The 17615-nt window shown below is 44.5% G+C and overlaps 1 protein-coding gene across 2 annotated transcripts in view; it reads right to left on the reverse strand.

Annotated features, from left to right (window-relative positions):
* LAMB3 (laminin subunit beta 3) overlaps positions 1-17615 on the reverse strand; it is a 128519-nt gene that overhangs the window by 20588 nt on the left and 90316 nt on the right. For both annotated transcript variants that reach the window (XM_035122653.3, XM_035122656.3), the window contains 7 exons: positions 7873-7987; positions 7542-7615; positions 6107-6289; positions 5028-5091; positions 3651-3838; positions 1704-1824; positions 462-650 (listed from right to left, as the gene is read on the reverse strand). In XM_035122653.3, the coding sequence (XP_034978544.3) occupies positions 462-650; positions 1704-1824; positions 3651-3838; positions 5028-5091; positions 6107-6289; positions 7542-7615; positions 7873-7987 (934 nt within the window). The remainder of the gene's footprint in view (positions 1-461; positions 651-1703; positions 1825-3650; positions 3839-5027; positions 5092-6106; positions 6290-7541; positions 7616-7872; positions 7988-17615) is intronic.

The raw sequence follows: 17615 nt of genomic DNA on the forward strand, positions 1-17615 counted from the left end.
GCATCATCCTATGATTCTATGATTCCATGATCTCCTCCAGTTACCAAAAGAGAGACACAGAAAAAGAATGGTGAGTTCCAAAGATGGGACACAAGGAAGGATGCAAAGAATCTGGAGGCATATCTACACTTCAGATGCAGCTTTAAAAAACAGAAAATGTTTCTTTTGAGCACCAATCTAACAGGAGAATTCTCTCTACATTCATCGATTATTGAATTCTCTGGGGAAGTTTAAAGTTTAATTGGTGAAGACTGTACAAGTTTGCTGGGAGTTAGCAGAAGTTCATATTCCTCTTTGCTTGCTTGCTTTGCATCTTTTAGAATTGTGTGTGTGTGTCTGTGTGTGTATTCTTGTGTGGTTATCTAACAATCCAGGGCCTTTGGAGTAAAACATATTCAAATATTATTGTTTAAAAAAATTATGAAGAAACTCATTAAGAAAATGCTTAAGGACCCACTCACGGAGACAAGCTTCTGGGTGATCAAGTTCAAAACGCTTATTACGGAAAAACATGGTCTTGCAATGTTCACAGTTCCTCCCTGCCGTATTGTGCTGGCAGTCTTCACAAACGCCCCCACTCACACCCCCACTGGCTTGGTACACGGCTGGGTCAAAATAACATTTGTTAGAATGACCATTACAGTTGCACCCTGGGAGAAAAGAGACAAAGCCATTTCTGAGATGAACATCAAGGGAAACAATACAGTAGTGTCTATACTTTTCAGCTTCACCGCTAGATGGCGCTTGGGCCTCCCTCTTCGGTTAGTTCTACAGCAAGCGTATAAAACCATGAGGTTTATCACATTGTGGGTCCATACAGAACATGCAAAACAGCCAGAGTGCCAGGCTTAGGACTTTAGGGAACATCAGTTCACCAGCACTGTGCTATGCACACACTGCAATTTCCCCAAACTTGCCTGTTTTCTCCAAGCTGATGGAGGGAGTTTGTCAAGAAACAGTTAGCTTCTTTGCAAATTGAAATCACAGTTCTCCTCTCATCTGCCTCAGCCTTTTTAAAAATGTTTGCTACTACTGTAAATTCTTTTAAACACTCCTTCCTGCACTTTTTACCTCTGCTTCCCCTTCCCCTGATCACCTCCACCCTTTTAGGAATTTGCAGATCCCATAAATGATGAGAAACCCAGTGCTTTTTTAAAAAAAAAAATGTTTAGGGGTACTCTCATTTTGACTCAAGAAAATCACCATTTTACAGTTCAAATCGGGAAAACTAAATACAGTAAATGGACAAAAGTACAAAGATTCACAAAATTGTTTAGGGGTATGCCTACCCCTGCGTAGCCCCCAGATAAAAAAGCACTGGAGAAACCACAATATTTCCAGTGGCTTCAATGCACAAAGTATGTACAGTACAGTCAAACCTCAGTTTTCAAACGTCTCAGCTGCCAAACATTTCGGAAGCCGAACACCCAAAACCCGGAAGTGATTGCTTCCGTTTTCAAACGCACCTCGGAGGTTGAACGGCTTCTGAGGAGTGTTTCTCAATTTTCCCCATTGAACTTGCTGGCAGCCCTTTGATCCTCGGTTTTCTAATGTTTCAGAAGTCGAACGGACTTCCGGAACGGATTGCATTCGAAAACTGAGGTTCCACTGTATTTGATAAACTCCAGTTATCTTTCCAAGAAAGCTTTGCTCAATTAAAGTGTGGCCTGTTTCCCTAGGAAGTTGGATGCAGGCATACGTACTGTGACATTCGTTGGGGTTGCCATCTTCAGCGGCTCTCCATGGATGGTCATTGTAGAAAGCCGCACACCGTTCACAGTTTGTTCCAGCAGTGTTGTGCTGGCACACACACTGCCCATTCACCTAGAAGGTGTAAAGAAAGCTTTGCTTTGAGGGTGTCATAGCTCAGCCTGCTCTTCTACGGTATGCTATGAATTCTCACATTCTGTCTCTTCTGATTGGGGGGGGGGACATATTCTTCTGCATTCATGCCAAATCAAAGCACTTTATATCAGAAGCAAAAGAAAAAACCCTTATACTGATTGTCCCTGCCACTCCCAGGGCTGAACAGAAGATTATCAGAGCGAGTATGGTTTGCACAGCCCATATGAAGAAACTGCCATAAAAAAAACCCAACACCATGCTGTGTAATCCCTCTTCTTTGTGGGTGCTGCCTCTCACAGTTCAGGCTTAACTCTGAACTTCCTGTCTGGAAATTCCTGTTCAGTCCATGCTGCTCCAGGTCAGACAATAAAGGAAGCCATGTTGCTTTTATATCTAGATGCAAATCACCTATAAATTGAGGTGTGTGTGTGTGTGTGTGTGTGTGTGTGTGCTGAGCCACCCTCTCCCCCCCCTGCAAGAAGCCTGTCACTTTATTTGACTAATATTACTTGCACTCTCCTGTGCACAAAAGCAAGAAGAAGCTCCCTCTCATCTGCCCTTTGCACACATTCCTCTGTGCCCCTGTGGAGCCATATCCCATCTGAAGGGACCAGAGAGACAGAGCATTATTTTCTTTCTCAAATACGTTTTGCTAGACATGGGTGATTCTGTCTCAGTTTCTCTTTCTTTTTTCCAGTCTTAGGTTCAGTTTGCCTCATTGCTGCAACAATGCAATTCCCTTTCAAGTCCACACAAAAATTAAAGCACATGTTTATGTGCATTTCTCCTCATTTTCTCTAATATAATACAGTAATGCACTTTGGTACATTGTTTTCACTTAAATGTTCAAGTATGAGGCACACTTTCTGCTCGCACGTGCCTTTTTGCAGGTGGTTTTTGACTGGAAAACAGCTTTGCGACATTCAGAGAAGTGCACATTTCAAACGGTTGCTGCATTCTGCTGTGAATTGATGTCAAGCGTGAATTGGTGGGTAGGTTCGCCTCAAAATGTGAACAAAATGATTTTCTCCACCATCCCCATTCCCTGCTTCTGCCCATTCCCCTCTCCAAGAGCTAGAAAATGGCTACAGTGAGGATGGAAAATGAGCTACAGATGATGAATGTGCAAAGAAGAAAATGTAACCTTGCACCACCACTCTCTGTTCTGCCCTCCCTTTCAGCCCTCTGGGCAGCCCCAAAAGCCCAGTTAGAAAGAAGCTAGTAGCTGCATGCAGAGCAGCCTTACTAAGCCCAAGGGCAGCTGGTCATTGACCTTTTAAAGATAGTCAAAAATGCAATTTGAAGCAGGCTGGTTTGCCTTTGTTCCATGCCAAACTACCTTATTTTTTAGTTACAGTTAGGTAGCCGTGTTGGTCTGACGTAATCAAAACAAAATAAAAAAAATTCCTTCCAGCAGCACCTTAAAGACCAACTAAGTTTGTCATTGGTATGAGCTTTCGTGTGCATGCACACTTCTTCAGATACACTTCTTCAGATGCATGCACACAAAAGCTCATACCAATGACAAACTTAGTTGGTCTCTAAGGTGCTGCTGGAAGGAATTTTTTTATTTTGTTTCGACTACCTTATTTTTTGTGGTTAACTTGCACTCCACATAATACAAGGAAACACTATCTGCTTTCCAAAAGCACAGAGGGCTTCTAGCGTATCGCTACAAACCTGTAAGGACAAATTTAACCAATGAGAGAGGTCAGGTTGCAGAGCAGGCCTGCGAGAGTCTAAGAATAGAGCTGGGAAGTGATATACATAGATCTGTAGCAACCTTTCCCCGTCCTCACCCTCACCATAACATTGTGTCCTGCAGAAGCAGCATCTGGGGCAGCACAGCGGTCTGCATGTCCATGGCAGAAGCAGCTCCCTTTCACTTGCATCTCGTTCAAAGCATAGAAGGCGCTGGGCGTGCGGTACCCCTGGTGCACAGGGCGGGAAAGGTGGGTGAAGTTGATTCTCAAGTTGGTGAATTGGCCCAGATCTTTTGGAGACAAGAGAAAGAGCAACAAAGGGAAACACACACAGAGTGAGATGGGACCTAAAGCCTTTAGCTCCTAGAACAAGGACCAAGTAAGAAATGTGAACTACTGTACATTGGATGTGGTTTTCCTCTTAAAACATGGAAGTACAAACAACGTAACTGTTAGGTCCCAATAACCACATTTAACAAAATGAGCCCAGCACCAGCAACTGTGATCCTTGGGCAAGTGCTCGGGGCTCCCAGGACCAAACATCACTGGCACCTGCATAAGAACCAGGCCAGGTGGACCTTTAAAAAAGCACACACCATTTGCCACTTGGCACTGAGGAGCACACCAAATGTCTGAGTGAGGCTGTCAGGACTGGAGTCGGATGCAGGACTCTTAAATCACTGGCCCCATTGGTATATGAAAGAGCAAAATTTATTTAAATAAATTTTACCCTGCTCTTTAGCTTAAAAGGCTCCCAGAGCAGCTTACAAGGCCCATTTCTAAGACCTGCCCTCAGGCTGATGATCTAACAAATAGGACAAACAAGGGAAAGGGGATGTGGAAGGAGGAGCAAGAAAGTGAGCTCCAGAATGCGGCAGCTAGACTGGTGACTGGGAGCGGCCACCGATACCATATAACACCGGTCCTGAAAGACCTACATTGGCTCCCAGTACATTTCCGGGCAGAATTCAAAGTGCTGGTGCTGACCTTTAAAGCCCTAAACGGCCTCGGTCCGGTATACCTGAAGGAGCGTCTCCACCCCCATCATTCTGCCCGGACACTGAGGTCCAGCGCTGAGGGCCTTCTGGTGGTTCCCTCACTGTGAAAAGCAAAGCTACAGGGAACCAGGCAGAGGGCCTTCTCAGTAGTGGCACCCGTCCTGTGGAACACTCTCCCATCAGATGTCAAAGAGATAAACTACCTGACATTTAGAAGACATCTGAAGGCAGCCCTGTTTGTTTAATGTGTGATATTTTAATGTATTTTTAATCTTTGTTGGAAGCAGTCCAGAGTGGCTGGGGAAACCCAGCCATATAGGTGGGGTACAAATAAATTATTATTATTATTATTATTATTATTATTATTATTATTATTATTATATAAACCATCCACTTGGGTGCCTAAACAAGTTCTGCTCCCTGAAATCCCACAAAAGCTTCCCCAACCCCACTCCAGAAGACACAAATAATAGGTACATACTGATGATTTTTTGGCTTTGAGATGTCCTCATCCCAGATGCGAGACCAATGGGGTTGAACTCAACCTTAGAAGAACAGAGGAGGGAAAAATGATGGCAGTCAAAGCATGGGATTTTCTATCCTGTCATTCTAGAAACTGTCAAGGGCACTTCCCGGCTTATTTACATCAGCACTAAAATGGTGGTTTTGCACCGAATTACAGTAGTGCTACAATGAAGACTATAGTCTCTTCACTCACCAAAGGAGGGTTGTGTGAGACTTCCTCCCTCTCTTTGCCAAAAAGTGGCAGCAATAATTAAAATTCCATGAAACAGATTTCAAACACAATACTTGTTCCTTTTTTAAAATAAAAAAGCCATAACACAAGCCCTCTTCATGCATTACTCACATGGAAAAGCAGCACTGAAACAAAGCGCTTGTGCGACTGCACATTAAACAAACTTGTGCAGCTCCTCCAGGCTGAATTATGCGATAACTTCTGGAGTAAGAAGCCTTGTCTGGGTAGACTCCCTGTAGGATTTAGAGCAGGGATGGGGAACCTTTTTGCCCCCTCCCCAGGGTGGGCAGATCTGTCCCCTGCCCTGCAGGCCAACTTTGATAAGTAGGTGGGAAGACCTACCTGACAATCACCTGATGTTGTTATGATGTCAGATGATTGACAAGTGGGTTGCCACTCCCACCTGCCAACATTTTCATTGAAACCGCTGCTGGAGGGAAAGCATCTCTAACACAGAATATCACCTCATTAATGTTACTCAACAGTTTCCCCACACACACCGGAGGGCAGTTTTTCCAAGTCAAGGGGGTGGATTCCTGAGCTCCAGCATGTCTCTTAAGAAATCGTCCCCAGAGACCTGAAGCCTTCTGTGCCCTAGAGCAGCTAGATTGGAAGGGGCTACCAATTCTCCACAAAAAGGGCTTGCTGGGCCCTCTGGCATTTGTTGATCTGCACCTGGAAGAGTGGAAGGCAGGTGCCTTCACAGTGCAGCAAAGTCGCTCTGGGGATGGCCATTGTCAAACCAGTTAGGTCCTAGAAGTCTTAAGTCTGGTGAAATCCATTAAGCATCACATTTGCTATACCTTCCCCCCGTTCTGCGGTTGAGTCTGGATGTCCTGGCAACGCACATCCTGCCAGGTCTGAGGGAGACCTCTAGTGATCCGTGGAAACGAAGCGGCACAATCTGTGGACAAGTACTGATAAGTTTTCCAGGATTTGCCAAAATCTGTAGAGTGCTCAATCACCATGCCGACGGGCAGAGGACTCTGGAGGGACAGAGGGAAAGAGGTTTCAAAGCAGACTGGACTGGACATGCCAAAACAGAGGAAGATATACTTCAAAGGAGCAGGACATTTCTCCAAGGCAGAGCATGAAAACCATCCCAAGTACAACCCCTAGTTCACATCTCTGGTTTAAAAGGCTCACGCAGAAAAAGATCCCTGCCAAAGAAATAGATGACATTGGGCTCAATGGACAAATAGTCAGACCTGACATAAGGGTCTTTCCGGTGTCCCTCAGTGTTATTGTGCCCCCTCCCCCATAAAATTAAAATTAACACATCACAATACACTTGGTGCAATTGTATATGGAACAAAAATGCTTAATGTTGTGCTTGATTGTGAACTTAACAATTGATTTTCTTCTTGAAAATCTGCAGTTTCTTTAATGTAGGTTTTTCCTCCTTTCCATGTTACTGAACAATGGGCTGGAATTGGATGCAGCCTAAGCCAACAGAATAATAATAATAATAATAATAATAATAATAATAATAATAATATTATTTATACTCTGCCCATCTGTGTATGTCAGAGGTTTTCAACCATTTTGAGTCCACAGCTCCCTTGGTCAACTACATTCTTTCTGTGACAGCTCTGTGGGGCTCAGGAACCCAGTTATGTCACCCCTTGCCTGCAGAGCTGGCAGCCTCTCACCCTTTATCGAACACTGCCCTCTTGTGGGGTGTTCCCCCAACCTCCTCTCCTCCCTCCTTGGAAGTCCTCTGGGCACCTCTGCTGCCACCCCTGGTCTCTGAGTTGCAGCCCCCCCCCCGCCCCAAAGAGACGTGCCTCCTCACACTGCCCCACGGGGCATAGGACTTGTCTGTCCGTTCCCAGCAAGGGCTGGTGGACTGGCTCCCTTGCCCAACTTGCTTGCTTACTCTGATGCCGCCTCAGCTCCTGGCAACCAGCAGCCCCAGACCAGCTCCAGAGGCACCATTCGCATGCAGAGCTTTTAGCCAGGGCTGCTGCAACAAACAGCTGTGCAAACCTTTGGGAGGCAGAGACGCGAGAGGGCATCAGAGGAGAGGGGGGGGGAAAGAGGGACAGAGGCCATTGTTGCCCGCGGCACCCCTGATCACCATTCAAGGCACTCCAGCGTGCCACGGCACACTGGTTGAAAACCACTGGTGTATGTAATGTATCTGGAGTCCTGATAATATTCAGCTAAGCTTCCCAAGGCCATCTGAATTCAAGTTTATACGCCCAGTAAATAGCGTAAGAGTTATTATTCACATACCCTGAAATCCATCAGGATGCTATCAAGTTGAAACTTTTTATCCAAATCTAGTTGGAGAAAGACAGGATTCACATCTGAAGAGACAGAAAAGGGCAGTTTTTAGAATAGCAGGTTGTGAAAACAAAATAGCAAACGGATTTTCCCGTTAATCAGGTCATCCATTTCCCCTTCGCATTTAATCCACTGAAACCCAAGCCCTGTTTGCTGAATCTACACAACCCTTGCCCCACTCAACTTATCATCATTACGATTCTATGCTATCCAACCAACACATTGTCCAGAGCACGTCCACACTGTTTGTTTGGTTTTCTTGAAGGCCCACTAAGCTTACCATTTTTGGACTGCCACCAGCGTGTATTTCCTGCAGAAGAGAGGACATTTTCCACCCGGTGACTGTTAAATGCACGAGGCGTTCTGGAATCACATCGGCAACACTTCATTTGCCACTAAAAAAGAACAAAAGGTGACAATCAGATTAGGATGCCTAGGAAAAGGGATTTCCATGAGGCCAGCACCTTGCTAAAGCTAAGCAGCTCTGTGTCTGGCCAATGCCTGGATAGAAGACATCCCCCGGGGGGGGGGGGAGGTGTGATGGGCTTCTATGATACAGCAAATGTGGGATATAAACATAAGAACCTTTATTTCAAATTTAAGTAAATTCAGAAGTCAGGTGCATGGTCATACAGTGCACCTTGGATAATCCAGAAAGGAAGAAAACGTTCACTTTGAATTAATAAACTTTTTTTAAAAAAATAAATAGAATTTTATCGAACAATCAACATCAATACACAATAATATAAAATATACAACCTACACACACATACTTTACAAAAAAGAAGAAAAGAAAACAAAAGATAGAAGACAAAAGATGGAATAAAACATACTTCCGATTATCCTCATTGTACCATTATTCTGTTATTTTACCCACAGTGCCTTGTTATTATTTTATTTTACAAATTCTTTACAAAAAGTTCCATTATTTGTCACCAATATATTACAAGAATTACTCGAGGTCTGCCAGGAGATTTTTGTGATCACAATAATTTTTTATTTAAAGTACTCTTTAAATATTATCCATTCTTTAGTCACCTTCTGCATCCTCTAATTCTCCCTGTCATTTTTGCCAATTGTATGTATTCTATCATTTTTACCTGCCATTTGGTTTTTGTGGGGAATTTGAATTAATAAATTTAGTGGTGGCGGTGTCTACTGTTGCTGCTGAGGACCCTCAAGGGTGCAAAGCAGGAGTTTTTCCCCTAGCCCTGATACCAGATATTGTTTTGATGTGGGAGTGCCAGTGATTGAAACTGGAACTTCATGCAGGCAAAGCATGGAATCTGGTATTGCACTGTGGAAACTTTTTCTTTTCATGTCCATCATAAAAAGCAAAATTTCACCAGACTTTGGAGACAGAAGCTTGAGGACCACATACACACACAGAGAGAGGTGCACACAACCATATAAAAAAGCTTAAAACTGAACATAATAACCAGCCCTGTACAAAGGTGTCCCAAGAGTCCAAGTAAGGATGCCACTCAAACCTCAAGAAAAGCAGAGCGTAATTTAATAGATCTTAGCGCTTGGTGCATTTTTACTGTATTTTAACCAGCCGAGTTTCCTGGAACTGTTTTGCCTTGTTGCAAATCACCCTTGCCTGACTGATAAAGGGCAGTATAGTAATGTTTTAAATAAAATAAAAATCAGTATCAATTAGGCAGTATGTCCTTCTTCTTGGATTGTTCAATCTCTCTGAGATTACGTTACCGGAACTCTAGATTCAGGAGACCAGTGCTAAGTAGATCTAAAAGCAGAAGCTATGCCAGATAGATTTGACATTCTTCTTCATGGGATGCTTTGGGGTTTAAGGTTTGTTACTTACTGGCCAAAAATATACTATAGCCCACTGTGCAGTAGAGATAAAGGAAACTCTAGAGTGTAAAGCGGGGATGGGGAGCCTGCAACTCTCACAGCGTTGTTAGACTTCAACTCCCATCAGCCCCAGGTGGCATGGCCAATAGTCAGGGATGTGGGCATTGTAGTCCAGCAATATCAGGGGAGTCACAGGCTCCCTATCCTTAATGCAGAGAATGAGGTCCAAGGGCATGAGCAAAAGGGTATAAAGACATGGGTTGTAGCCACTGCTGTTGTTGTTTAGTCGTTTAGTCGTATCCGACTCTTCGTGACCCCATGGACCATAGCACGCCAGGCACCCCTGTCCTGCACCGGCTGATTTCCTTAAGAATGGATAGGTTTGATCTTCTAGCAGTCCATGGGACTCTCAAGAGTCTCCTCCAGCACCATAATTCAAAAGCATCAATTCTTCGGCGATCAGCCTTCTTTATGGTCCAGCTCTCACTTCCATACATCACTACTGGGAAAACCATAGCTTTAACTATACGGACCTTTGTCGGCAAGGTGATGTCTCTGCTGCTTTTAAGATGCTGTCTAGGTTTGTCATTGCTTTTCTCCCAAGAAGCAGGCGTCTTTTAATTTCGTGACTGCTGTCACCATCTGCAGTGATCAAGGAGCCCAAGAAAGTAAAATCTCTCACTGCCTCCATTTCTTCCCCTTCTATTTGCCAGGAGGTGATGGGACCAGTGGCCATGATCTTGGTTTTTTTGATGTTGAGCTTCAGACCATATTTTGCGCTCTCCTCTTTCACCCTCTTTAAAAGGTTCTTTAATTCCTCCTCGCTTTCTGCAATCAAGGTTGTGTCATCTGCATATCTGAGGTTGTTGATATTTCTTCCGGCAATCTTAATTCCGGCTTGGGATTCATCTAGTCCAGCCTTTCGCATGATGAATTCTGCATATAAGTTAAATAAGCAGGGAGACAATATACAACCTTGTCGTACTCCTTTCCCAATTTTGAACCAATCAGTTGTTCCATATCCAGTTCTAACTGTAGCTTCTTGTCCCACATAGAGATTTCTCAGGAGACAGATGAGGTGATCAGGCACTCCCATTTCTTTAAGAACTTGCCATAGTTTGCTGTGGTCGACACAGTCAAAGGCTTTTGCATAGTCAATGAAGCAGAAGTAGACGTTTTTCTGGAACTCTCTAGCTTTCTCCATAATCCAGCGCATGTTTGCTATTTGGTCTCTGGTTCCTCTGCCCTTTCGAAATCCAGCTTGCACTTCTGGGAGTTCTCGGTCCACATACTGCCTCAGCCTGCCTTGTAGAATTTTAAGCATAACCTTGCTAGCGCGTGAAATGAGCGCAATTGTGCGGTCATTGACTACTGAACAACCAACCAACTCCAACTCCAACTGTAGCCACTGCTACACTCTGAAATTTGGAAAGCTTGTCAAGAAACAGATTTTTAAAAACAAAAACCAGAACATGCCTTGAAGTTATAGAGCCACTTTACTAGTTGCCTGGTTTAAAGGATGATAGAGTAGAAACAGAATGGGCTTCAGTTCCAAGGGTGAACACCCACTGTTCAAGGCCTGGAGATCTATGGTGAAAATGGACTTCTTTCCCCCAGTTTCACATGTGGCCACTTAGTATTTGCTAAACTTCAGATCCCCCCTAAACACAAAGGAGAACAGTACATTCCAGCTCACTGGTTTGTTTGGTACACAAGATTAAATTAGCACCTTCAATTTAATCAGCAAAGTCTTCAGCCTGGCCAAAAATATCCGTGTGACAATATTTGCCATGCAGCAGAAGGTTAGCCACAAGCACCCAACTTTGCAGTGGTTGGTCAGGCTTTTGTGGTGGGATGTTTCATTTGGGCAAACAAAGGAGCCTTTATCTAAATCTCAAGATAGTTTGAACCTAGACCCTTTAACACCCTCTCCCCCAAAAAAGAGTCAAGCAGAGGTTAGGCAGCTTCAGTGGGTGAAAGGTTACTGGGTGGAAAGTCAAGCCGAGCAAATGTCATCCCTCAGCTGGTGTGAGTAATTCAAGAAGCAGGCCAGGCCCTAATGGTTTTGTGCACAAATGGCTTAAAGAGACTTCAGTCCCAACTTGGCAAACAAATACTAAAAGTATCTGAAGAAGTGTGCATGCACACGAAAGCTCATACCAAAATAAAAACTTAGTTGGTCTTTAAGGTGCTACTGAAGGAATTTTTTTATTTTACTTCGATCCAGACCAACACGGCTACCTACCTGTAACCAAATACTAAAAGATGACAGATCCGGTTAAGTCCTGACTCTTTAAAGAAAAAGAAAAAAACAGACTATCTAGTGACTTAGCAGATACCTTTTTATTGATTATTGCATTATTATATCCTACCTTTCATCCATGGAGCTCAAAGTTCTCCACCCGTTTCATCTGCACAGCAACCCTGTGAGGTAGGGACTGAAACTGGCCCAAGGTCACACAGTGGACTCTGCCTCCCCTCTAAAAAGAACTTTTTAGAGGGGAGGCAGAGGGAGACACCTGGAGGGTGCAGTTATGGAAGTCTATGGCCTTTACACAGGTGCAGAGGTTCAATATAATGTACTCTCAGCTCATTCTTCATTGCTCAGCAATACCTGTTACAAGATTCATATTTGGGACAGGAACCTTTCATCTAGCATACTCTTATCTAACCCAATCCGTTTTAATTTACTATCAAAGCTGCCCCAGTTCCCTCTGAACTCCATACCCATGACATGTCCCGCAATACTATGGAGTTTCCTGTAAGGAAAGACGGACATCTGCTAGAAACATATTTTTTGCCACATTCTATGCACTAGAGCAGGCATCCCCAAACTTCGGCCCTCCAGATGTTTTGGACTACAATTCCCATCATCCCTGACCACTGGTCCTGTTAGCTAGGGATCATGGGAGTTGTAGGCCAAAACATCTGGAGGGCCGCAGTTTGGGGATGCCTGCACTAGAGAGTCAGAGCAAAATATACCCCAGCATCCCCTACAACAAGGATAGCCAGCATAGTACTGTCCAAATACTGCCGCACTACAAATCCCACCATCCCTGACCATGCTGGCTGGAGCTGATGGGAGTTGAACTCTACAGTGTCTGGAGGGCGCCATGTTGTCTCTTCTGGTCTTATGTCACAGAGGATGCTGGGATGCAACTCTTAGCTTGCACGTGGTCTTGGTGATCCAGAATTTTGGATGCTGTTTCCAGCATTTCCAGCATGATGTGCAATGAGCTCAGAAATGTGCAGGTACCATCCAGCACAACCTCCAATGCTTCATCTCTTCCTCTGGTGCCTGCAGCCTTCACCTGGACACAGGTGAAACACAGACCAGCTGGAGGAAATGGAACAGGACAATAGCTGAAGATTGCTCCCATCACTGGTTTCTCCTTACTGTTTTGAATCCCTGCTCCTGCCATTGTTGTACGAGTTTCCCTCAAGGAAACGTGAATAAGATGTGTACCGAAACACCAAGGGAGATTGTCCTTCTCCCAGGCTCTCTCAGAAAGATGGAGCCCTTCAAAATCTTGCCCAGTTTTTGCTTAGCACAATATACTGTGCAAAAAGTTTGCTAGAATTCCAGCAGGACCCTGCGTTGGCTCAAGTCAAGATCACGCTAATGTGCTGCCTACCAAGTTTGGATGCCTCCATGCCCAGACACTGACACACTTGGACCCTGAAATAATCATTTCATGTGGCAACCCACCACAGTGTCGAAACTGTGCTCTTTTTCAATATTTGGGAAGGCTAAAATTAACACTGGGGGCAGACGCACTGGGGGCAGTTTGCTTTCTTGAGCAAGCTATGTAACCTTTCCACTGCTTCAGAGGATATTTTCTGCCCATTGTTGAAACTGCAGCTTTCAAGAGGAGGTGTGTGTCTCAAAGTTCCTCTGGGAAGATAGGGTCCCTGCCCAGCAAACTAAAACTATGGATTTTATTTTGGCTGAACTCAAGGTCACCCTGCTTTGGAAGAGCTCTACCAAGTGCTTTGGCTGCCAGATACAATGGACACATCACAACTGGGAAGGCTGACATTTGACAGAAATGGACAAATCCCTTGCCAGTGCCACTTATTTGGGGTCAAGTGTGGTTGTGGCTAAATGAACAGGGCACCATCTCTATGATCAAGAAGATAGGCATATGAAGGGTAGGCTCAGGAAACAGTATTCCCACTGTATTGACGCTATGGAACACAGGAATTGAGCCCACATTAGGGCAAGAGGATAAAGGAGGTGAAAAAACTCAAACAGTGGAGGGCTCAGTAGCCTAACCACAGAGGCCACAGGAAGTTGTGTTTTTCTTGCAGCTGACCCAGGAAGGAGAGGACATGAAGCTGCTGGCAGACCCCTTGCCAGGAACAGAGAAGCAAGGGCCTACACATGAGAAAAATGGTGGAGATCTCCTGACCCAATGTCCTCTACTCTTCCCTATCACCAGGAGATAAGGAAGAATGGGGAACATTCTTTCATTCTGTTGCCTTTGGTAACCAGTTGGAACCAAGAGATCCCATGGGAAGGGTGCAATATAGTATCTCACTCATTGCCTACTCAGTCCTTTACATTTCCTATTTCCTTTCCAAGTATTTGCCTAACCCAGAGATGGGGCACCTGTCACCCTCCAGATGTTACTGGGCTCCAACTCCTATCGGCCAGTGGCCATGGATGACAGGAGCTGTGGTCCACAGGTCTAACCTATGATAAGAAGAACTGCACAGTGCACCTGAGCCTCATGCCAAGCTATTTGTTTCTCCTATGCAAATGTATAGACCTAGCAGTAACAAAGGCTTAGAGAGGAACTCCCTCTTACCAGCCTTACTTTCAGGAGTGAGGAACCTTTGGTCCTTCTGATGCTGCTGACCTACAACTCCTATCAGCCCTAGCGAACATGGCCAGGGTGAAAACATCTTCATGCTCATGCAGGTACCTTGCCCCTAGGTTGTATGTATGTCCAGTTGAGTTGTAATTCAGCAGCACTCAGAGGGTGAGGTTCCCCACACCTGCTCTAGATCCATGTTTTCAGGGCAAGCTTGAGTGTTGAACCTAAATTCAAGGGAAAGCGATCAGGGGAAGGGAGATATGGGAGAGAGAAATGGCACAGAGAAGGAGAGCTTCCCCCAGGCCCCAAACCTCCCCAGCTGCAAATCGCAGCTCTAATTTGCACTGGAGGAGCAACAACCAGGCTTTAAAGATCCGAAAGTGATGTAGAAGGCTTGGTTTTCAAAGGTTATAAATTCCACGCACAGAGCCCACTTCTGAATAAGGGGGAAACTGTGAAAAAGTATTCTTGTTCATGCAGGTACCTTAATTCTAGGTTGTATGTCCAGCTGAGCAGATAAATGTCTGTGAGGTGATGAGTCAGAACCATCAAGACTGTTAGATCATCATGCTTGCAGCAGCGAGTGGATTGCCATGGACAGATCCATGGAATGCATCCAGCTCCACCCTCATAATTCACTACTTTGTCATCCAGCTGAATGTTGGGCCCCTATTTTTTTTCTTTTGCATTGAGATAACACTGCATCATAAGATACGTAGTCTTAGAGCAAGTTCAACACTGAGCAAGTTGCATGGCGGCATATTTTTCCCCAGGGCCATCTTAAGCACATCTGGCGCCATGGTGCAAAGATCCCTCCAGAAACCCAGACACAAAAATGGATCTCCTTCGGAAGGCCGCATCTCACGGGCTCCTCTCGTGGCAGGAGGGGACCCGTGGTGATGGGGCAAGAAGAAGGAGGAGGATAAAGTGATATTTTAAGGGAAAGATTTTGAGTTAAGATTAGAAAATCCGCCATAATTTAGATTAAGATATTAAGAATACCAGGAAGAAGAGATTTGAGGAAGTCACAAATACAATGTCAAGAAATAAGATTTGAAAAATTTATTTGTTTGTTTTGTATGTGTGTCTTTGTTTTTGTTTATATTAAAATTAATAAAAATTATTATTAAAAAAAAACAAAGATCCCTCCAGCGCCCCCACCCCACCCCAGTTTCCCAGAGTTGTAGACCTTTTCCCAAGCCTCTGTGGGGATCGCTCTCCTCCTACGAAGGCTTAGGAGGCAAGCTGCATGCCCACCAGCCATATGGTTGACAGGGCACAGCTGGCAGGCATGCAGGAGGGAAAGGGGAGGCTGCCGGCAGAGCAGCGCAGCTCCCCCACTTGCTGGGGAAAGACGGCTCTGTTTTGCCCCATTCACCCCCAGTGCTTCGGTCTGACCAGGATTCAGGTTCTTTTTCTATAAAGGTGGACATGGATTGGACAGCCCTTCAAATAGAGGAACTTTCAAAAGAAGGGCTCTGCAGGGCATATAGCTGTGCCCCACCTCCCACAAACAGCTGAGATGTAAACAAACTGGGAGGGGATACAGTGAAAGAGAGCTCTGTGAAGTTTCACCAGTTTTTACACTGTCCCTTTAAGAGCAATTTGAACTGCAGCAATTTAGCCTGTGATAATATTTAGCTCCATGCTATGAAAAGATTCCAGGGCTGATTTTCTACATATCAGATGCCAGCAAAGAGCCCAGGAGGGACAGACTAGGCCAGGGTTGCTGCTGTTGTTCTTTTCTGGCTAGCTGGCAAGTCAATTGCTGTGGTACTGCAAAATAGGCAGCCAAGAGGAAAGCATATTTTAAAGAACAAACAAATGTCCTGTGTAAAAATGTGGCAAAGGAGTACCCAGCAAGGTAAGGACATTTCAGGAAAAGCTGAAATTCCTGAAGGCTGGACATGAAGCAGCATAAAATAGCAGGCTGTACCCCTTTTTTGCCTGAATCCCAAACCAAACTAGGGCTCTTACCAATTAAACCCTAATTAAACATGCAATCAAGCAGTGAGGAGAGAGGCAGGAGGAGGAATGAATGCAAGCAGCTTTAGTCTGAGTACAAAATTCATACAAGCTCCTTATAGCAGTTTTATGGGTGGCTGTTTGGGTGCTTTTTGCATTATGTGGCTCTCTGCAGCAGATCACTTGCATTATAACGCAAGGCAAATAGCTGAGCTGCTGCAAAAAGAACTCACCACCACCCACGTAATGCACTTCCACAGAGGCCTGTTTCCTCAGATGAACTTGCACATTGTTTATCCCAGTGACCTTGGAACTGAAGGAAGGCCATTCGCCTCAAGGAGAAAATATGAAGCTGACTTAGTGAGTAAATATATGTATAGCCTCTCCCGTTAATGGAACATGTGGATGCATATTAAACCAAAGGCAGAATTGCAACATCTCAGCAAAGATACCCTTCTATCCTGCTTCCTCTAGCATGAGAAAGCCCATGTATAAACCTTTGATGCTTGGGCTGAGGCACTTCATGGTCACGTATTTGGCCTTATCTCTCAATCCCAGCCTGTCAATAACCAGCTTCTCAAGTTGAAGATTTCTATGGCCTTACATTTGCGCTATTAATGGAACTGTTCACTGTTGGCTTCAACGTGTCAGGGAGGAGCGGGGATGCTACTTAAGACTTTCAGGGGAAAAAAAGAGTGTGAAAAGATCTATCAAGAATTGGCAGGATCTGGACTGTGAGGAATTATATTTCAGCTCAGAGCAAGGTCATCCATTAAAGCTGGGTTACACAATGCTCTTTTTATATGCCTAATTCCAATGAAAATATAGCATCAAGTCGCATCATACAAGACAGCTCCAAAAATAGAGCTCTCAGACACTTTGCATTTCTGTGAGCAAAGGGGAGTGTTGGCCAAGAATGCCATCCAGGGTCTCAAAGATGATGTTATATTATCCCATTAATTCCCTCCTCGTAGCTACCATTGCTTAAAATAAAAAAACCCAAAAGTCAATGTACTAACTAGTTTCCCAGCATGCATGTTTATGATAAAACGTGTGTACTGTCATGTACACATACTTTTCGCTACACAGAAAATTATATCCCTGTAGGAAAAATGTCATGTGGCAACAAAAGCAGTTCTCACTGTATGAAATGGACAGAGACAAGAGAGAAGATTACAGACAAGATTTCCAGGAAATCGATACTAGCCCCAGGGATTTAAAATATCTGCTCAACCCTGAATATAGCTGGGTGCTTATAAAGTGATACTTAGTAATTTGAAATATTCTTTCAGTGATAAGCATGCATTCCTAAAAGCTCACCACAACAAATGGCAAAAGTCCCCACCCACCCCCAATATATCATGAGTTGCTGGAGTTCTTAGGTTGGAGCATGAGAAAAACAGTTATTGCTGTGTGTGTG

The sequence above is a fragment of the Zootoca vivipara genome, chromosome 7, assembly GCF_965207765.1.
Source record: "Zootoca vivipara chromosome 7, rZooViv2.hap1.1, whole genome shotgun sequence".
NCBI classification, from domain to species: domain Eukaryota; kingdom Metazoa; phylum Chordata; class Lepidosauria; order Squamata; family Lacertidae; genus Zootoca; species Zootoca vivipara.